This window comes from Lepisosteus platostomus, chromosome 21 (assembly GCF_059453375.1).
Source record: "Lepisosteus platostomus isolate fLepPlt1 chromosome 21, fLepPlt1.hap1, whole genome shotgun sequence".
NCBI lineage: Eukaryota > Metazoa > Chordata > Actinopteri > Semionotiformes > Lepisosteidae > Lepisosteus > Lepisosteus platostomus.
In genome coordinates, this window is record NC_142631.1 from 16,786,792 (window position 1) to 16,802,759 (window position 15,968).

The window sequence follows — 15,968 nt, forward strand, 5'->3', positions numbered from 1 at the left end:
TTTTGCTTTGCCAAGTATGACGCGATGCCCAGAAAGGCACCGCGGCCGCCCGGGCGAGGCAGCAGCGGGTGTGGATGCGCTATTGTCGGGGCTGAAGATTATTCCGCTGCGGAAAGGTGCTTGGTGTGTCTCGAGCCTCCCCTCTCTCTCTTCCTCTCGCTCTCTCTCTCTCTTCCCCCAAAGGGGTGGCCACTCAATAAAGGCTTGGCTCTTTTTTTTTTTCTTCTAGTAGAACAAGTCTATAGAACACAAGGGGTGGGTCATTAATAACTAATTAGAAAGGGGTCAAACCAGGCACATATAAAGGGAAGCGAGACTTGGACAAGACGAAACATTTGCAAGCCAACCGTCTCCAAAGGAGGAATACTGTTTGACAAAATATTTTTTTTTTTTTTGCTGTTGGTGTTGTTGTTCTCGAACCCGCTGTCTTTCAGCTTCGCTGCTTGCTGATTCCCCACAGCACTAGCCGTAGTTGAAGTCCCAGGGAGCGGTTGAACTCCAGAAAGCCCTAGCCCTTAGAAGCGCCAGAAAGTCGTTGTTCCCCGAGTTTGAGCGGGTTAAGTCCTGACGGTTAGCGGTGCCATGGGTTCAGTTCTGCCCGCAGAAGCTTTGGTACTGAAGTCTGGATTTAAACCGCAGGGTTTGTCCCTGTCTGAGATCATTACCTCAGACATCCTTCACAGCTTTCTCTATGGGCGCTGGAGAAACGTGCTCGGGGAGCACCTCTTTGAAGAGAAGACCGGCGGCGTCAACCCCAAAACTGCCTTCACCGCCGAGGTCCTTGCGCAGTCTTTCTCTGGAGGTGAGTAGCCCGGTGAAAATCTCGCCTTCGTCTCCGATACCCTTTTGGGATTCTCGCACTGAGCCTCCGTGAAAGGACACACGCGTATCCACCTACCTGTTGTCCCTCCGCGCTATGCATCGCTTCCGACAACGAGAGGAGAAAGTATTCAGAAAGAAATGAGGTGATCCTCGATATTTCTCTACATATTTGACGGGGGGAGACATAAAAAACAAAAACAAACGAATGCTCGTTGTGAGACACAATTGCGAAGCAATTAGTGAAAAGGTAGGGCATCCCAGGCTGTAATAATGTGCAGGATGTTTTGTGAATGCTCTCCAAAAAAAACAATTTCTATTCGGACTGTTTAAAGTTGCTCGCGATTTGTTAATGTGATCTTGCCGCCGTCGGTTTAACTAGTTCATCCTTTTCTGTGTTGTTGTTGTTTTTTTTTTCATTTTAATTGATGGGCCACAGGTAGATTTCAATAACGGGATAAACTTGCAGAAAACGCACCGTATTTCGTGTAGCGCCTGGCTTAAGACTTCGGTGGGGTCTGAGCGCTCTCGCTGTCAGCCGGAGGGAGCTGAAAAGTACAATCTTAACACGCAGACTTTTCTGTTAGAGATTTCTTCCCAAGGTCTCCGGGACTTTCCCATTCCTGCTTTCCCCGTTTCCCCCTTTCCCCCTTTATTTCCACCCATTTAGCGTATTTAACCCATTTAGCGCATTGAGACCTCGCATTTAGAAGCTTATTAGGCGTGTAACTGTTGCTGACTTAAAGAAGAAGGGTATTAAATTCATTTGGTTAACTTTGTGCTTGACCTGAGAAAATTTCCACTTAAACCAGGGGCTATAGAAAGAGAAAAGTCTCCTTTCTTTAAGATGTCCCGGGATTTATCCCTCATTCATCAATCTCCGGACAGTCTCTTTTCCTCGGCTGTGGCAGCTCTGGATTCCTGTGTTTTTCCTCTTTTTCTGGCCTTAAAAGATTGCTGTTCCTCCTCTAATTCGCCATGAAGGCTAATTCTATTGCCATTCATACCATGTCAACCATCTAATCGCCTTTCCATTTTTTTGTCAGAGAAATTCCTGGGCCTTTTAAACAAGTCCTCATTTCATTCAGACTAAATTTATTGCTACAAAGTTCTTAAAGGGATAATGAATTTGGAATTAGCCGTTTCTTTCCAGTTGAGTTTAATGAATGTATATCGCATCTAAAGCATGACAAATTGCTGGATCTCAAGTAATAGAGGACCGTTTAACCTCTATCTGGGCCGTCTTTTCCCCCTCTCCGATAAAATTCCTTTGATTCGGACATTAAAGAAAAAATTGCGTTTTTTTTTTCTCAACTCGAATAACAACAACAACAAAAAAAAGATTGAATTGCGAGCATCTTCTCCAAAACGAGAACCTTTTTTTTGTCCGTTATAAAGAATGATTAAATAGCGCAGATTTGATGTTTTGTAGAAGAAAAGTATTTATATCGTTCGGATTCTCCGTAATTAATTCAAACATTACACTTTCAAAAGTTTAAACGCACGCGGATCTTTTAACAGACATTTCGCTGTTTTAGAAATACAAAGGGTTTATATGGTTTATAAAAAAAATTACAGAAGAGATTTATTTCTCTCTGGTATTTTACAAATATCATGAGGCAAGACCTTTATGTAGCGCGGCTACAGAACAAAAAGTTGTTGAAATCCCAAGTATATCTGTGCTATGTGTGCGGATAAATTGCTAATTTCGTTTAAGCCGTGAAAATGTGGAAAACTCCCGTTTAATTTAAAGGCCTCTAAACAAACTGCCGGCGCAACTCGCAGCGGCCGCTCTTAACGCCCTTTTAAAGCCGCGTCTCCCGTCTGCTCGCTCGCCCGCAGAGGTCCAGAAGCTGTCGAGTCTGGTGCTGCCCAGCGAGGTCATCATCGCGCAGAGCTCCATCCCGGGAGAGGGGCTGGGCATCTTCTCCAAAACGTGGATCAAGGCTGGCACCGAGATGGGCCCCTTCACGGGCAGGGTGATCTCTCCGGAGCACGTGGACCTCTTCAAGAACAACAACCTGATGTGGGAGGTAGGGCAGCCGGGCCCATACTGTGCGGCCACACCGCCACGCTCGTCTTTGAGCAAGACGGCACGGAACTCTGCGTGTCGCTTCAGTAGCAAGGCCCGTACCCGTCCGTTCAGTCGCGCCTGACCCCTGTGGATCGGAGGCTGCTGGTCCCGGTTCTGATCTGAGCTGCCCCACTTAGCCCTGCGTTTCTGCAGTAAGCCGCCCGGCAACGAAGATGTCGAATGCCCTTTCCACCTGTTAAGCTTTTAATCAGTGCCTCAAAGGCAAAAATCCCCCTAAAATACGTTTTACCAAGTGAAGATCAGTAAGATGAGAAACAGTAAAAAAAAAAACACAAAAGAAACCAAAACGATTCAGAGGGCACAAGTGGAAACGACCTGCAAGTGCATTAAAGCCTAGAACAGGAGGCACGCCTTTACACAAAGGGTGGTGGGTGTAGGGAACTTGTTTCCCAGCCATGTGGTTGAACCCGGAACCCTGGCTACTTTCAAAGAAACCGCTGGATGAGATCCTGCGATCCCTTGGCTACCAACTACCAAAACGGTCAAATGAGCTGACACGTCACCTTCCTTGCGTCACTCATTGTTTCCTACGCGAATCTAGCGCTGGGATTTGTACAAGGCGACCTCATGAGGCTTTTAAAAACCCTACGGCGCAATGAAAAGCCTTATTTTTTCACCGTTGCCAATACAGTGGTGATGACTCCCGGCGCTAGAGATAAGTCCAGTAACCCAATGCTTCTGTGTAGGAGACTCACCCACAGAGTGGTGTTCGTGCCCTGCGCCCGGGGTGGAACCCTGACTCTGAGGTGCTTGTGTCCCCAGGTGTTCAATGAGGACGGCACGGTGCGCTACTTCATCGACGCCAGCCAGGAGGACCACCGCAGTTGGATGACCTACATCAAGTGTGCCCGCAACGAGCAGGAGCAGAACCTGGAGGTGGTGCAGATCGGGAACAGCATCTTCTACAAAGCTGTGGAGGTGAGCAGAGACCCCAGTCAAATGAGCAGAAAACAGAAAGGAACTAGGAAGCAGCTACTGTACATGGTGGCTCTGTGGCTAAGGATCTGCGCCTGTGACCGGAAGGTTGCCGGTTCAAATCCCGCGGCCGGCAGAGGAATCCTACTCCGTTGGGCCCCTGAGCAAGGCCCTTCACCCCAGCTGCTCCAGGGGTGCCGTACAATGGCAGACCCTGCGCTCTGACCCCAAGCTTCTCTCCCTGTCTCTGTGTCTGTGTCTCCCTGGAGAAAAAAAAAAGCTGGGGCATGCGAAAAGACGCATTCCTAATGCAAGAAATTGTATAGGGCTAATAAAGAAACATTACATTATTACATTTTCTCCCAAGCACTACAGAGTAGAGAAACCCAGGATGTATACCCTCTAGTATGAGGTAGCGCTCTTCAAGTGGTCAGTATGGGCAGCACGACGGCACAGGGGTTGGTATCACTGCCTCGCAGTGCTGGGGCCCTGGGTTGAGTTCCGGACCTGGGCTGCCGTCTGTGTGGAGTTTGCATGTTCTCCCAGCGTCCGCTTGGGTCTCCTCCCACCGTTGAGAGGCCTACCGCTAGGTGAACGGGCTCCTCGGTGCGGGCGTGGAGAAACTCCCCCCGGCCGGTCGAACCCGGTTTCCCACACAAGGCCAGCTCTGCGCGAGCAGGCCGCTGGCAGCAGTGCGGAGCATCAAGGCCAGGAGAGCCAAGGCCATTTCACCCGGCATAGCGCACATTTCACCTGGCGCTGGGCGTGGGAATTCTAGAGGCAATTAAAAGTTCCACTTCCATGAACAATCTGTATAGATACCAGCGATAATGATATGACTTATCATACCACACACAGAAAAGCACAACATCTGTGTGGGTGAGGTCCACAAAGCGTGTATGGCATCTTTTTTTCTGCCATGATTTCAGTATTATTTTCTTTTCCTGGGCAGACAATCCCCCCAGACCAGGAGCTGCTGGTGTGGTACGGAAATTCCCACAACACCTTCCTGGGGATCCCTGGGGTCCCGGGGATAGAGGACGAGCACCAGAAAAAGCAGAAGACCGGTAGGTACTGCGCTGAGAGCTTAAGAGGAGCTTAAGCCGAGCAGGGCTGATCGCTATCAGGGCCCTCCGTGTGACAAAGAGTTGATTAGCACTCGCGCCTATTACCTTTAAACTGCTCCTGCCTCGCTTGTGGGTCTCGCTGCTGAAAGGAAAGATGCTATCTAGTCAAATCCCTTTGTCTTTGGGGCCATAGATTTCTGAGATACTGTGATTAAGCCTTTTAATCGCGAGGTGCTTTTCTTCTTGTTTTGAGCAAAGGGCATTCCCGTAGCATTCCCCCAGTCGTTTATTCAAAGCTGTCTGTGAAGCGGTGTTGCCTACTTGAACCCCGCTTTTTGAAGCGTTAATGCTACGTTATTCCGAAATTAAGTCCCAGCGGCGGACTTTTAAGTCACATGGGTGCATGGTATGGCCAGTTTAGTTTCTTTTGAGGTGTTATACAACCTGCGCCACGATGACACTCCTAACCACTACACAGCTCTAGAGGACGCCGCCGCTGTGCTCGATCGCAAGCTGCGTCAGAGGAGTCTGGATTTAGCAGGAGCCCTCTCACACGACGGTGCGATTAACGGCTGGGCGCCCGTTTCTCCCCTTGCAGACGATTTCCACCTGTGTGACGGCTCCTCCTCGTCCGCCTCCTCTTCCTCCTCCTCCTCCGCCTCCTCCTCCTCCTCGTCCTCCGCCGCCTCCAGCCGCATGCGCTGCGTCATCTGCCACCGCGGCTTCAACTCCCGCAGCAACCTGCGGTCGCACATGCGGATCCACACGCTGGACAAGCCCTTCGTCTGCCGCTTCTGCAACCGGCGCTTCAGCCAGTCCTCCACGCTGCGCAACCACGTGCGGCTCCACACGGGCGAGCGCCCCTACAAGTGCCACGTGTGCCAGAGCGCCTACTCGCAGCTGGCCGGGCTCCGGGCGCACCAGAAGAGCGCCCGGCACCGGCCCTCCGGCACCGGGGCCGTGGTCTCGCTGCAGGCCCACTCGCCCCCGCCGCCGCAGATGCCCCCCGTGCCTCACCCGGTGTCCCTGGCGCACCACATCCCCACCATGGTCCTGTGATGGCGGGGAGCCTGGGGACCCAGAGAAACAGGTCGCGAACCCCGGCGACACGCGGAGGCTTCGCTTTCTCCCGGCCTCCGCGTCGCCCTGGCCCCGCGTCTCGGTCGCACATGACCACGTTTTAACCTTGTGCGCATTGGCAGAAAGGGAAAGTAAACGCAAGCTCACCCGAAGGCCGGGCAGTGCTACGCGGCGGATGTGAACGCGGACAAGAGCCAGCTCCGAGAGACTCACGGACCGGCACGTTATTTCAGCGACGAGACCTCTCGCCGCCACCTGTAATCGTTGACTAGACGCGAGGAGTTCGGTTTCGCGCTGCCGCAAGCTTTGCGCATCAGCTTAAAGCGGACTTTTGAAAAACAGTAGTCGATTTCAGCACCGGTACAATTAATGGCAGGGGGGTGCGCTGTGCCTGAATTTTTTTCTCCCATGCTTTAGAAAGTGACAGCTGTGCTAAATACAGTATGTATGAAGGATTAGATGTTAGCTAAATTGCTCTCCTCTCTTTTGGAAACACAATGGAACCTGTCTATATGTCTTAACAAGAGAACTTTTTATAAAAACAACTGTCAGTCAAATTATGGATTGCAGTAGGTATGTCAAAGACATACTGTTTCTTAGAATACCTTGGGTATAAATGGGAAAATTGGTGGTATACTTCTTGTATACAAAATGTGCTACATTGTGTGAGAAAACAATGCTGTTTTGTTTAATGCATCCGGTTCTCTAGATCTTGTTCAGAATATGTTACTGTTTTAAAACAACACACACATTATAAGAACTTCTTCTATACCATAATGGTTACTGAAAAGATGAGAAATGACACACAGTGTTCGCCGAGCTGATGTGGTTTAAGTTTGTATTCAAACTGTTCTGATGGATGTTATCGTTCTCCGATGGCTCTCAGCTGCGATGCTCCTTTTGTGTGGCTTGGTGCGCCCCTAGTGTCTCCACACCTGTATGAAACCCTTCCTGTACGGGAGAAAAAGACTCGTAAGAAACAGAAGATGTATATAAAATGATTAAAATATATATGAAATGTAAATATAATTTTAAAACTGTGCTATACTTCCACTAAATAGTCACTTTATGTATGTACATATTTATGTAAAACAGTATTTACAACACTTTGGTATTATATATTAATAGTATATGTATGCAGATGTAAATAACTTTGTACTTTTCATCTTGCATTCTAAATAAACTACTACATGCATAATTTTGTGTTCATGAAACACCCATGATTATTTCAATCTTTTTTTTTTAACATTCAGGTAAGTATTATTACTGTAACTCTTCAAAACCACCAATATGCACTCATTGCAGAACTCCTCTAAACATTTTCAGTGTTGGCTTATTGAAGCGCTAAGAGAAGATTTTGAGCCAGGAAAGTAAGAAGATATGAAAGATGACAAAAGAAGCCGAGAGATTTGGCTCATCTGGTTCGTTTGGTTTCCAGTAGCCAATTATTGGAGGATCTCCTTCGGTTGTATCCGAAAAGAACCCAGGGAGTTTGATATACCTGGGTAGCTTGTTCCATGCTTCTGCAACTGTTTGTGTATAGAGATGCCTCCTGTTCTCAGTCCCAATTGCACTTTCCTGTTGATTCCACTTGTGCCCTCTGTCTTATATTTCTTATGTTTATGTTTCAATCTGAACATGTCAGGTGTAGTCTTCTCTTTTCAAGACTAAAAGGGTCCAGATCCTTCAGCCTGTCAGTGTAGTCATTTTAAGCTTGGTCCATGACAGGGCACACACACACACACGGAGAAAACCCATGCACACACGGGGAGAACATACAAGCTCCCCACAGACATCTCCCCAGGAACTCAACCCAAGTCTTCACTGCTGCAAGGCTGCAATGCTAATACTGACCCACCATGCCCTCCTAATCTTGATCCTGGTATTTGGATATTTTTCTCTGGATTGATTGCCAAACAGTAAAAACCTTTTCTCTCAGTGTTGTGATCGAAATCGAACACCAGTAATCTAAACGTGGTCTTAGCAGTGCATTGTACCACTATATTTGATATGTGGTATATCGCCCTTTGCTTTTATATTGTCTTCTCATATTGCGTAGAGACCTGTGAAAATGTTATTCTTTTCTTGTCAAGGTCAACATAAACACACAAGTCTCAAGGAATTCATTGAAGTGTCGATTAAAACTTAAAAACGGTCTCACAACTCTTTCAAACTATTACAGAAAGACATAGGAAACCCAGATTACCCTGAAATTAGGATCACACCTTCTCCTTCTCTCACCGACAGACTCGTTTCCTTCCAGGCTTTGACTTCACACCTCTCTCGACTTTGCCCTGCTTGGGCAGTGATACTGCTTCTCTCCTGCTCTTGCCTCCTGTCCACTCCCAGCTTCATCTCCTGCTGGCTTTCCTCTGTCCACCACACTTGAGGAAGGCACCACAGCCAAAACTTTGTCTATCTTTTCAGCATTGAATAAACCTTTACTTGTTCCTTTGCAGCCTACGCATGCTGACGCCGCTGCCTATTTAAGACTTTACATAATAATAATAATAATAATAATAATAATAATAATAATAATAATAATAATAATAATAATAATAATACTTCTACTACTAATAATAATTGCTTACACTTATATACTTATAATAATAATCAGAATTGCTCAGACATTTAGGCCGACACCTTAGTATTTGGTATCATGTGAGTTTCACACAGTAAGCAAAATGTAACGTCCCATATAAAACAAAGAATATCATTCCTGGTAAATGAAACAGATACAATTATTATTCCAAAAAAAATGTCCTTCCAAACTCACTTGCGTTTCCCTAAGTGTCCACTAGAGGAGGTAGTAAATTCGCGATACTTTTTGTATTAATGGAATTGCTGGGATCTGTTATAATAATAATTAGTTATATTTATATAGCGCTGTTCTGGACACTCCACTCAAAAGCACTTTACAGGTAATGGGGATCCCCTCCACCCCCACCAGTGTGCAGCCCCACCTGGATGATGCACCAGTACGCTCCCCACACACCAGCTCTCAGTGGGGAGGAGAGCAGAGTGATGGAGCCAGTTCAGAGATGGGGATTATTAGGAGACCGTGACTGGTAAAGGCCAGGGGGAAATTTGGGGCCAGGACGCCGGGGTTACACCCCTATTCTTTTCGAGAAACGCCCTGGGATTTCTAATGACCACAGAGAGTCAGGACCTCGGTTTTTCGTTTCATCCGAAGGACCGCGCCTTTCTACGGTATAGTGTCCCCGTCACTATACTGGGGCATTAGGACCCACATGGACAGCGGGGTGAGCGCCCCCTGGTGGCCCCACTAACACCTCTTCCAGCAGCAACCTTAGTTTTTCCCCAGGAGGTGTCCTATCCAGGTACTGACCAGGCTCACCTGCTGAGCTTCAGTGGGGCTGCCTGTTGTGAGTTGCAGGCGATAATTATTTTTTGTTGTTATTATTTTTCCTTGACTTGTTGTTTTCTATACAGTGATCTATATAGATATAACTCACGTTATTAAATAAATATCTTGAATCAGTGAACAAGAAGATTCAGTTTTCAAGTTTATAATTCAGAAGTGATTTACTCAATTTCGCTGTTTTATTCTAACATCGACGTGTATTTGTAGATTTCTTTATTCACTCGAGTACGTAAAAAACTTGCATAATACGTCCAGGTGATTAATTCATTAAAAGTTTATTGTGATTGAGTGCTGCACTGCATTTCGGTGCCCGGAGAGCGATGACGTCAACAATAAGCGCCGTGACGTGATCAAACAGAGCCGCGACCGTGTGCACACAGAGGAATTGAAGATGGCTGTTGATATCAGACTACCTAGTGGACGTAAACGGGTGACAGATTCTTTATCTGCAATCGAAGAAAAACATCTTGTAGCTCCAGGAGATGTCATTACTACAGACACTGGTTTCATGAGGTATTTGAAGGTTTTGTAATATTTTCCAGACTGTTCGCAGAGGCCTTTGTGAAGTTGATGTCTACGTACACGTGTATTCTCTGCAAAATAACAGGAATAAAGTTTGTTGTGTTACTTTTCGCCGAAATATATGCAGATATGTTTGAGTTAGTTTCTGCCTTGACCATACCTTTCAGCTGAATGAAAGCTGAGCAGTTAGGGTTGACATTACCTTTCTTTAATGTTGTCAGTGGGTTTAAGAGCATTTTAAGTAGCGCTGGCAGATTGACTGTTTTTTGGTTTTGAAAAACGGTCACCTAGGGTGGATGAGATAAAATAGAATAAAAAGAGATGAAACCCTTAAACCTCATGTAAAGATTGGATTAACGAGCGGAGAAAACGCTATCTGGTTTAATGCAGAGGATTTCTCGCTTGTTGTTGTACACTCGTCCGGCAGATGTCGCTGATAAAACAACGGTGGAACCGTTCGAGTGTGCCGTTTAGTGTGGACTACGGTAGCTCAGTGAGATTAAGAGATTGGGGTTTTATGTGCTGTTTCACATTGACTAGTTGTGCTCGGGATCCTTTACCTCCCTTAACTTCATCCTGAAATGTGGGAAGAGCTGTCGTGCGGTCCTGACGCAGCGTCGTTCCCCAACAGCACGGATCACAAGACGTTCCTCGGTGTAGGTGTTTGAAAGCAACCGTAGTATTGGTAAAATATTTTACATGTTCTCTCTCTTGGTGCTCCAGTCTCCTCCCACAGTTCAAAGACATGCTGGTAGGTGAGTTGGTGTCTAGTACGACTGTCCCTGGTGTGAGTGGGTATATGTCTGTGTCTGTGTGCCCTGTGAAGATCTGGTGTCCTGTCCTGGGTGTACCCTGCCTCTGCACTTCCGCAGCCCTGAACTGGATGAAACAGATGGGGAAAAAAGGATTGATCTCTGAGTCTGCGCTCTGTCTCCCTGCAGGGGACATGGCACCTACATGGACGAAGAAAAGCTGACCGCCTCGGTGGCTGGAGAGGTGGAGAGGGTCAACAAGCTGATCTGTGTGAGACCCCTCAAGACGAGGTGAGCCCCGCCAGAGCGCCACGCCCGCGGTTTCTAAGGAGGGCGTGCTGCCGTCTGCGTGCCTTAGCTCTGGCGCGTGTTGGCGAGTTCGTGTCCGCAGACGACTCAAGACGTGGCCGCGGACATCTCCTTGGTGACCGTGAGCTTCACCTCCCTCCCCGGCTGGGGGCTGCGTGATGAAACGAGTGTTTTTCCAATCTGTGGTGGGGGCAGGGTCCAGATAAAGGGCGGCCTGGAACCCACCTGGTGCGTTCGCCAGCTCTTCTAGGCTCTAGGCAGAAACCCTTCCCTGTGTGCGTCTCGTCTTTGTGCCCAGGTTCAACGGCGAAGTCGGGGACGTGGTTGTCGGCCGGGTCACTGAGGTACGTGGCGGCGAGAGAAGGTGGGGTGTGCTGTGGTGAGCGGTGCTGGTGCACAGGAGCGCACAAGTGTGCACGGGTCTGTTTCACTCGCAGATCTTCCGCCGAATCGGTGGTCAACAAGCCGTCGGTGAGTAAATTAATCTCGTGTCGAACGGACGCTTTATTGCAAAAAAAGCCCGACGGGATAAAGGACAGGATGGTAGTGTGCCGAACAGGGCGATGCCCGCCATTTGCTTTGATCACCACTGCAGTTGTAGAAGGAACACCTTCCATAGCACGCCGGGGAGCCATTCAAATGAATACTGCGCCTTTCTTTTGCAGCTTCTGCTGTCCATAGTCTCTTCCTTATTTGCTCTTCTGGGTCTCATTTCTAAAGGCCATTTGGTAGGTTTTAGTTCAGGGCTGCAAGATAGCTGTAATGTATTTTCATCACTCCTCTTTTTAAATCGCCATTATGTGATGCATCATCATGCATTCCGTCAATACTGGGAGTCTAGTGCTGTCATGGTGCCCGTGGCTTTTACAGAAACCCATGTGCACAGACCTAACGATGGACTCCCATACCACCACACTGCAGCCTCCAAGCTGAATACTCAATATTATGAAGCGCCTTAGACAGTCATCACTCGCAGATTTCTCCCATCGGAAGCAGGCGGCATGCAGTGGGACTCATTCTAAAAAACAGGCCCATCTGAATCACTGCCGTGCTTTCTGTGCGTTCCCATGCAAGACTGTAGCCTCGTGTGCGGATTCCTTGTCGCAGCAGCAGTTCTGTATGGACTTTAGGCATTCCTGCAACTTAATTTCAGCAGCTGGCCGTAACGGGAGCCCAGTGACTTTCCACTCACTCTCTTCGGAGCAGTGCAGGAAGACCTATTCAGAGGCCTTTTGCAGTAGTGTGCCTTGTATTGGCATTTAGAGTTGATTTTGTTCTTAAAGCGACTCGGCTAGTTAATCCCAGAAGTCTCGGAGGTTCCTGGGGTGACCTAGGGGCTGGGGTGTTCTGGGCGGAGATCAGCCCCACGGGGAGTAACGTCCGCCTGCCTGTCTCTGCAGGTTCAGCAGAAGCGGTGGAAGGTGGAGACGAATTCCCGGCTGGACTCCGTGCTGCTGCTGTCTTCAGTGAACCTCCCCGGGGGAGAGCTGGTAAGGCCAGGCGGCTGCCCCCAGCAGGAAGAGCGCCGGGGTCTTGGCATGTCTCTGTCGCTGTGCAGGACTTGCCAGGAGATTGTTTTGTGGGAAAAAATACAATTTCCCTGGGAGTTTTACTATGCTACGGGCAGACAACAGAGATCGGTGTTGAATCCAAAAAGATGGGACACCAAGAGACCCAAGAGAGGTATGGATGTACATGGCCTGCAGTTTTAATCTGCAGACCCACAGACCGAGCAGCAGATTTAAGTGGAAACCGGTGCAGCTCGGTGTGATCACACAGCAAGCAGAGGTAACGGGCTTGTATGGGTTACTGCTAAACCCTGGGCGAAGTACAACCTGCCCTACCCCTGTAGTGCTTGCATCACATTGTGCTGAGCTGACTGGGAATGATTGTCGCCGATGTCTGTTCATATACTCTGGAAATCTGCCACAAATGTACACAGGCTGCACTCTTCTGCAGCTGAGCTATTCAGGGGCACTGTAAAATATGAAATTAGCCTCCATGTGTGAAGGGAATGAGGCCTAACTGTTGGGTGTTTTTCAGAGAAGGAGATCGGCAGAAGATGAGCTGACCATGAGAGACTACCTGCAAGAAGGAGACCTGATCAGTGTATCCTTTCTTCTTCGGGAAATATAAGTAGCGCTGCAGGTGGGATGAAGTGATCGAGCCCGGCTTTGCCATCTGGTTGTGAGTGGAGAGGATCAGTACTCCCAGGCACGCGGTTACACTGTGTCCGCAGAGCAACGTGACCGATCAGCTCCTTGACTCAGTGCTGCGCAGGCAGAAGTGCAGTCAGTCTTTTCTGATGGGGCTCTTTCCCTCCACACACGCAGTCTGAAGTACGGCAAGGTGAGTGTCTTCTGAGCAGTCAAGCACTTTGTACTTTATTGAACACTCTACATATATAGTTTCTCTCTTACAGTGGGAACCGTCTCGAATTAGTTCTTGTATTTAGTCCAGCTTAAAGAGACTGTAAAAAGTGAATGTAAAAGATTAAGTAATGCATTTGTTTTTAAATCACACCGGCTGTACTGGATAAAATTGATTAAAATGGATAAGAATGGATGCACGGACCTAGATTAATGCTCTCAATACTTCCGACTAGTCACCTGTGTCATTGCAGGTAAACCTTTTATTGATTCAGACCTCACGCCGCTTTTGATAGCAAAGACAAAACCGTTGTTAATGATAAAGACCAGAACACCCGGCTCTTTTTTTTTTTTTTTGCGCCTCCGTGTGTGAAGGTGATTGACCTTTCTTAACCTCAAATGCGTGACCTTTCAATAGGCTCGTAACTAGCCAGAACTTCCACTTCCCTCACTCCTCCTCACAGCTGGGTCAGGGGGTGCTGGTGCAGGTGTCCCCATCCTTGGTGAAGAGGCAGAAGACCCACTTCCACAACCTGCCCTGCGGCGCCTCCATCATCCTGGGCAACAACGGCTACGTGTGGCTGTATCCCACTCCCGGGCAGCAGGACGAGGAGGCGGGGGGCTTCTACACCAGCCTGGAGGTAAGGGGTGGTGGCAGGGCTCACTGAAGAACTCAAACACAGCCGCAAAAAGTGGGAGAGGGGGTGGATCACTAGGATTGGTAGCACACGGATCTGGATTTTGAACATCTCGGATGGCCTTTTTTTATCCTAGACAGGATCCTAGCCTACACGGTAAGATTTATTGCGCGGTCTCGCTCTTTCGCTTAGCTCCGTTGAGCTGCTGTAACGATGCGTAATCCTGTTTCTCCGTTCCTGTGTCCCTTTCCTCCTCCTCCTCCTCCAGCCCGTCTCTCTCTCGGACAGGGAAGTGATCTCCAGGTTACGGAACTGTCTGCTGGCCCTGGCCGCGCACAAGGTCCTGCTGTTCGACACCAGCGTGCTCTACTGCTACGAAGCCTCCCTCTCGCACCAGGTACAGCGTTGTAGGGGTGCGCCGTTCCAGAAAGTCCCTGGGGCTACAGCTGTACTTGGTGTAACCTGCTCGATTTGTCGAGCTGTACAGCAGCTTGTAGACGAACGGAGGACATTTCTTTGAAGTGGAACAGACGGTCAGGCTGAAGGAACTGAATCTTTTTAGTTTTGAAGAGCACATAGAGCTGAACGGAGAGGGCTGTGTGGGGAACTGATTTAAATATTCAAAATCCCCAAAGCCGTTATTAGCGGAGGACTCGAGTGCAGCTCAAACTGCCAGGAGTTTCAGCTCCTGTGGAAGAGAGGTGGAGCAGCAGTGAAGTGGTTTTTTAGTACCGGTATGTGTGAGACTCATTGTCGGTGTTCGTCCGACTGCCTCTGCAGATCAAAGACGTCCTGAAGCCGGAAGTGATGGAGGAGATCGTGCTGGAGACACGACAGAGGCTGTTGGAGCAGGAGGGGTAGGCGCCCGGACAGCCGACGTGCGGCCCTGCCGATTCCTTTTCCTGGGCCCGTCTCCATTCCGGTCACCTGGGGTTCGGAGAAAAGAGGTTTTGTCTCCCCTTCGGGCTGTGAACAGCTGACATGACGTCACAAAGGGACCAGCATTTGTTGTTTTTTTTTTAAAAGTTGACCAATGAATTTTTGTGTAATCGATCATTTTTGACGATTTAACAGTTGAACACAGTTGGCAGGGAGAGGCGTTGGAACCACCTACAGCCAGTGTGTTCTTAAGAGGCTCTTCCACTGTTGTGTGGAGAAGCTCAGGGTCACATGTAAGTTCTGTTTATGTCCATTATTCTGTTAATAAATGACATTACCACCCCCGAACATTGGAGTAGAGACTTTTGCATGAGTATTTTAATTGTTGTACACGTTTAGGGTTTTGTATAACACAATTGTGTTTTAGGTTTACGCTTAGCTCACGGCGATCGAGTTCATGTTTGGGTCGGTACTGCCCCTTTCCCTTGCCGTCTTTGTAAACTATCCAAATGAACCTTCTTCCAGGTTTCTGTTGATTCCTGGCCGTTCTCTGGGGTGACCCCCGTCACCCAGGGTCCTGATTGCTTGGTTAGTCATGAAGAAGCATTAAAATAACAGGATTCGGATGCAGGTGAAAGAAGAGTAGTTTATTCATATGCAGATGGGAGATCAGTTTGTGAAAGCTAGTCTCTCCGAAAGATGTTGCTCAGCGCTTTTTATACACAGTGACAGACACACGTCCTACCTTTAACATAGATGACCTAATCCCTAAAACGAACCATTCGTTTTTAGTCAAGCTTGGATAACGGGAAAACAACTCCTTATTGAGACTTTCGTTATTGCTTACGTTTGCGAAACGAGATTCTGCTTCCCTTTTTACTCTAACGTTTCCACTGACCTATAGATGCCCCCTGGTATGCTTCCACTTACCAGGGTTATAAGCAGTTAGGAAGCTAAAAGACAGGCAGTTTGTTTGTTTTTATAAAATGTGCAAATGGCACATCAGCCGGGTCCTGTGGATGGCGCAGGGCTCCGCTGGGTTAGATCCCTGGGCTGCTGTCTGTGTGGAGTCTGTATGTTCTCCCTGTGCTCACGTGGGTTTCTTCCCACAATCCAAAGACACGCTGGTATGTTAGTT

General features: G+C 48.3%; 2 protein-coding genes across 3 annotated transcripts; both read left to right on the top strand.

The window, feature by feature from the left end:
* The first annotated feature begins 207 nt into the window (after window positions 1-207).
* LOC148644112 (PR domain zinc finger protein 12-like) lies at window positions 208-7,174 on the top strand. Of its 2 annotated transcripts, none has more exons than XM_088614915.1 (5): window positions 208-802; window positions 2,662-2,852; window positions 3,677-3,832; window positions 4,782-4,896; window positions 5,375-7,174. In XM_088614915.1, exons 1-5 carry the CDS (start codon window positions 583-585, stop codon window positions 5,953-5,955), a joined length of 1,263 nt encoding a protein of 420 aa, XP_088471041.1. In that variant the 5' UTR covers window positions 208-582; the 3' UTR covers window positions 5,956-7,174. The 2 variants fall into 2 exon arrangements, with proteins under 2 accessions (XP_088471041.1, XP_088471042.1); XM_088614916.1 differs by having other exon boundaries at window positions 229-802; window positions 5,495-7,174.
* Window positions 7,175-9,708: 2,534 nt separating this feature from the next.
* exosc2 (exosome component 2) lies at window positions 9,709-15,178 on the top strand. Its single transcript, XM_088614777.1, has 9 exons — window positions 9,709-9,874; window positions 10,825-10,926; window positions 11,243-11,288; window positions 12,345-12,434; window positions 12,988-13,053; window positions 13,225-13,293; window positions 13,778-13,954; window positions 14,220-14,348; window positions 14,732-15,178. The coding sequence occupies exons 1-9, from the start codon at window positions 9,753-9,755 to the stop codon at window positions 14,810-14,812; spliced, it is 882 nt and encodes a 293-aa protein (XP_088470903.1). The 5' UTR covers window positions 9,709-9,752; the 3' UTR covers window positions 14,813-15,178.
* Window positions 15,179-15,968: the final 790 nt, after the last annotated feature.